The sequence below is a fragment of the Pinus tabuliformis genome, chromosome 3_1 (genome assembly GCF_031772625.1).
Source record: "Pinus tabuliformis cultivar Carrire ecotype Pingquan chromosome 3_1, CPIR1, whole genome shotgun sequence".
Lineage (NCBI taxonomy): Eukaryota > Viridiplantae > Streptophyta > Pinopsida > Pinales > Pinaceae > Pinus > Pinus tabuliformis.
In genome coordinates, this window is record NC_142301.1 from 92307539 (window position 1) to 92312491 (window position 4953).

At 38.8% G+C, this 4953-nt stretch overlaps 1 protein-coding gene across 1 annotated transcript; it reads right to left on the reverse strand.

Annotated features, from left to right (window-relative positions):
• Positions 1 to 1713: 1713 nt before the first annotated feature.
• LOC149185936 (large ribosomal subunit protein uL1y-like) lies at positions 1714 to 3587 on the reverse strand. The gene has a single exon (XM_089410841.1). It carries the CDS (start codon positions 3232 to 3234, stop codon positions 2113 to 2115), a length of 1122 nt encoding a protein of 373 aa, XP_089266967.1. The 5' UTR covers positions 3235 to 3587; the 3' UTR covers positions 1714 to 2112.
• Positions 3588 to 4953: the final 1366 nt, after the last annotated feature.

A 4953-nucleotide genomic window follows, 5' to 3' on the forward strand; every position in this document is an offset into this window, starting at 1 on the left:
AAGGCACAAGGTAACATCTATGGACTACTATAATACCAAGAGTATATCCAACAACTAGCATCTCTATTTATTACAAAATTAAGTATTGAAAACAATTCATATAGACCATACTCTTTGGCATGGCCACCAAAACCTCTTCGGCATGGCCACCAAAACCTCTTCGGCATGGCCACCAAAACCTTGTGCAAACATAATAAGCATCTTACAGATGAGGAAAAACTAATGCCACAATCAACCAGCATTATACCATCGAAGAAATGATCCTTAATTTGACATTAATATTTCATCGGTTTCTTTATGGATTGCTTATAGGAATCATTGCAAGGGCATTTCCCATGGACAAATATCATGAAATAAACTACATATTTCCCACCAGAAATTTGATGTTGACATTAGTTTTCCATGAATGCAACTAAGAGTGAGAATAACAAGCCAAAAAAACGATGGCGACCACAAGCATCTCGAAAACAAAACCAGAAAAGTTCCATTCATAACAAATCAGTATTCAGTACAATACGTGACATATAACATCACCGATCAACTGCATCTCGATATGATTCTGTGCGAGATCAGCTGCAACCAGGTAAACAGTCGAGCATGCGTTAGCACCCTCACCCATATGATGGATGAGCGACTCCATCCCTCTCCTTGAGGGTCGAGCGTGCTATCCCCTCACGGATGAGCGACTCCATCCCTCTCCTTGAGAGTCGAGCGTGCTTACACCCTCACCCATATGATGGATGAGCGACTCCATCCCTCTATCCCTCTCTTTGAGAGTCGAGCGTGCTTACACCCTCACCCATATGATGGATGAGCGACTCCATCCCTCTCGACAGTCGAGCGTGCTTACACACCCTCACCCATATGAGAGTCGAGCGTGCTTACACACCCTCACCCATATTATAATCCAGGGCATATTCTGACAACCCTCACCCATATTATAATCCAGGGCATATTCTGACAACCCTCACCCATATGATAAGCCAGGGCATATTCTGACAAGATGTGACGAACAAAGTAGAATTTAAATCCAGAAGGTATTTGAAAGTTGGTGAAGTCATAACCTCCTCACTGCCTTTGAATCAACTAGAGAAGGGTATCATGACTGCAATCAGGTAGCAAATTCCAAACAAAACAGTTACGGCCATTGCCGCCCAAAATACTCAAAAATCTCACGCAAAATGAAGACATGAAGACATGCACAATGAATTTATCTATACGCACCATCATAACCGTTGCTATATATCATCCTCTGCAGAAAATGGCATCACAACTACTCACCTCCGTCTTCCACTCTACATACTTGAATGAATTGTCGAAGTAATAAATGTTAATACAGCAATCACAAGCAAGGAAAATAATTTTTGATATTAATAAAACATACATTTTCAAACAGGAGTTTTGCTGGGAAGATCTACAAAATCAGTTCATATTAAAGTATACATAAATATCGTCATTCAATGTCATACCTCCACTCATTGAAATGTATGAAAATAGATAGGAGGAAGCAGCATCTTTTTTCAAATAAAAATATCTTCCAATAACTATTTACTACCAGTAAATTTGCACAAAATTTATTTACACAAAAATATGCAGCAAAACATGAAAAGATCGACTAATACAAATAATTGCTCGATTAGGCAACATGCCTCTTGTAATTAAGGACTACTGCAGATCTGTTATCAAAATAAACGTCCAGGAGGGAGGTGCAGATACGCAATCTTCATCTATGCTTTATAAATCATGCTACAAAGCCACCATAATTTTCATAGTTCCTTCAATGTCAATTCGAGAACTATATAGTATTATAAGCATACAGAAAAATTAGTTGGGAACATTCCCAAAATAGTTTTTGTTAAATAATATGAATTGCTCAAAAATCTGAATCGACTTATACAGAGATCGAGCCCCGAAAAACAGACATTCAGATGCCAAACATCAAATTCAAAACCTGCCTTATATCCACAGGAGTTAACCAGTGTCAAGTATTACCAGACATCAAATTGCCGTAGCAAATACACAACCTGTAGAGTCAAGCATCGACAATTTCCTGGACAGAAGTATCTGTTAGTGCGAAGTTGACAAATAAAAACGTAACTTGAAACTGCAGACTCAAACAACCCTAACAGGGGTTTTATTCGATTTCCTCGACTTTTTCTTCTTTTTTGAAGCATTGATGCTGTTGGCCGCGACCCCACATTGCAAATCTACAGACTCTTGCAAATCTACAGACTCAATAATCTTTTCGAGTGCTGGAGTTGTAGGAGAATCATCCATTGGAACTCCATCACCGACATCTTGACCACTTAAAGATCCCGTTTCACCCTCTAAAGAGGAGCCTTTCTTCTTCTTTGTGTTCGGGGTTTTCTCTGCGTCACTAGTCCTTTTCTTACTAGAAAGCCCACCTGTAATCCCTTCTTCCCCATTTATCTTTGGTCGGTCAATTTGTGCTTCTTTTTCCACACCTTCCATCTCAATGGGCAGCATTCTAGAGGAACTGTAAAGTGAACAGTCCAAAGAGCCCAAGGTCTTCAGACACATATGACGGATGTTATCCCACTTTTGCGGAAGCGCCGACACAAGACTGTCGATAACAGCAACAACATTCTCCACTATTTCCTTCCTGCTCTGAGAAACCCTAGCCACATTAGCAACACAACCAGTTCTGTTAAAGGAGATACAAGCCAAACTGCAAGCTGACTCCAGCTCTCCCCTCCATTTCTGGTGGGTCAAATCCACGGGGAACATACTCCTTTGATCTGTGCGATAATCTAACCCTGTGAACTTAGGGATCCGTACTGCTTTATTTGCCATGAACAAATCAAAAGACAGACGCAGTTTTTCCCTATCCTCGGATGTCCTACAATCAGCCATTAGCTGTTTGCGTTCAAAGACCTTTGAAATGGGTAAATCCTCCTCCTTAATCTTGGTCTCGGCAGCTTGTAAAACCTCTTTTCCGTTGCCGATAATCAAACAGATCTTTTGGCTTCCATCAAAACGAAACAGGGGATGAGGTACTGGGATGCTCAAGGGAAATGTCCGTGTACCATCAGGTCTCGTTTTCAGCGTAACAACCAAATAAATAAAGTCATTGCAACCCAGGCCTTGAGATTTCTGATCCTTAGGCTTTAAATTAGTCACCGTCAAGAGCAGTTCTACTGCTAATTCTACTATTTCCTCGCTTACTGGAGAGGATACTTGGGATCCATTGCTTTCGTTCTCTCTATTAACCATGGCAACTGATGAAGCACGAAACTGAAAGAAGGAAAGATGAAGTTTGAAACTTACCAAGCAACGCTCCTCAGTAGACCTTGTAAGAAGAATCCTTCTCTGCGTTGAATCGTTAAGGAACCCTGAAAATAAATTGTGTATATGAAAACCCAGACACTCAAAAACCCTAAACCATACACCAACAACGATTTATTGGCAATGCATAAGTGGGTGAGGGTTTGGGCTCTACGCGTATTATAGAAGTAGGTAGGGTTTAGGGTTGCATGCGGATTGGTATTAGCGAGTTTGGCTATATTTGAAGGGCTGCAGTCCGTTTTAATTAAATGACGAAATATTCCACAGTTAGCATGGATGAAGTTTACTCTTGTGAGGCAGACTCCTTACTAATCAACGACAGGAATCGTTTCGGAGATTCTACACTTCATGTAACTGACTAGCTGTACGTAAGGAATGGTCATATTTCTAATTTGGTACGCTATTTGGAGGGAAATAATCTCCCCTTTTTTATAAATAGTAATGAGTTTTGGGCTGACCAAAAGTCTCCTGTTATATCGAGTGACTAGTCTATTTTATTTATTTTTTTTTAGAAATTTTAAAATTAAAAACATATATTATAATATATCTATTTTTTGTTTTTATGGTTTTATTTTCTCTTTAAAATATAATATTATATTTTTATTTTTTTTAAGTTTTAATGGTTGCATCTCCAGTGTATTCATTTGTTTACTTTCCATTTTTGACACTGATGATGAATCACATTAAGTGGTTCGAAAGGTCTTGACTTAAAAGTTTTCATGTGATTTATCCAAAAAAGTTTTTGTATAAATCATGAATCATAATAGAAGTCTTTTATTTATTTATTTTTATCTAAAGGAATGCTCGGCATTATAACCTCTAGGTAAATCATGTTACTAGGGGTTTGAATATAGGATTTTGCATTCATATTTACTTTCACATTTTCACTGACTTACCAAATGGGCTTTGTGGGACTATATATATATATATATATAGAGAGAGAGAGAGAGAGGAGTAGTTTGATTTTTTGGAGTAGGGATTTTTGGCCGACAAAAAAATTTGTGGTCAAAACTTGATTTGTGGTGTTTAGATTGGTTTTTTGACTGCATATATAGATATTAACTATATATGTTAAACACATACATGGTGGAGGCAAAACATGAATGATAAACAATGAGTTGCATATATTATTAGCATGATATACATTTACAGTACATTGTACATAATTGTTGAATTCATCTTCCAACGTCTCTTGGACTCCAGTGGTTGTTCACATTCCACACCAACCCATAGAGGATTAGGTGTCCAACATTCCCCCCCTAAATCCGAAGGGGTATGTATGAGTCCAAGAAGAGAGTTGTAATACAAAATGTGCAAAAATGCATGGCAGCACGAGGCTGAATGTGCTCTCTGAAATGTTGGTATAAGGGGGGTAGTTTAAGGATGACCACCAACACTGGAACGCTTAGTGCAGTTCCCTGAACTCTTCCAAATCTGACATGAAGTTGAGGTCTTCTGCAAGAGGAAGTGCTCCTCATGTTTTGAAGAGGGAAACCTTCAACCTTGAAAGGGAGGTCTCACCCATCATAAAAAGGGAGAATCTCAACCTGAAAAGGGAGGTCTCACCCATCATAAAAAGGGAGAATCTCAACCTGAAAAGGGAGGTCTCAACCTGTGATGGTTTAAGGATGACCAATAACTCTGGAA

What these genes read in the sequence shown, in the direction of transcription:
- LOC149185936 (XM_089410841.1), bottom strand. Translation starts at nt 3,234, where the DNA reads ATGGTTAATAGAGAGAACGAAAGCAATGGATCCCAAGTATCCTCTCCA.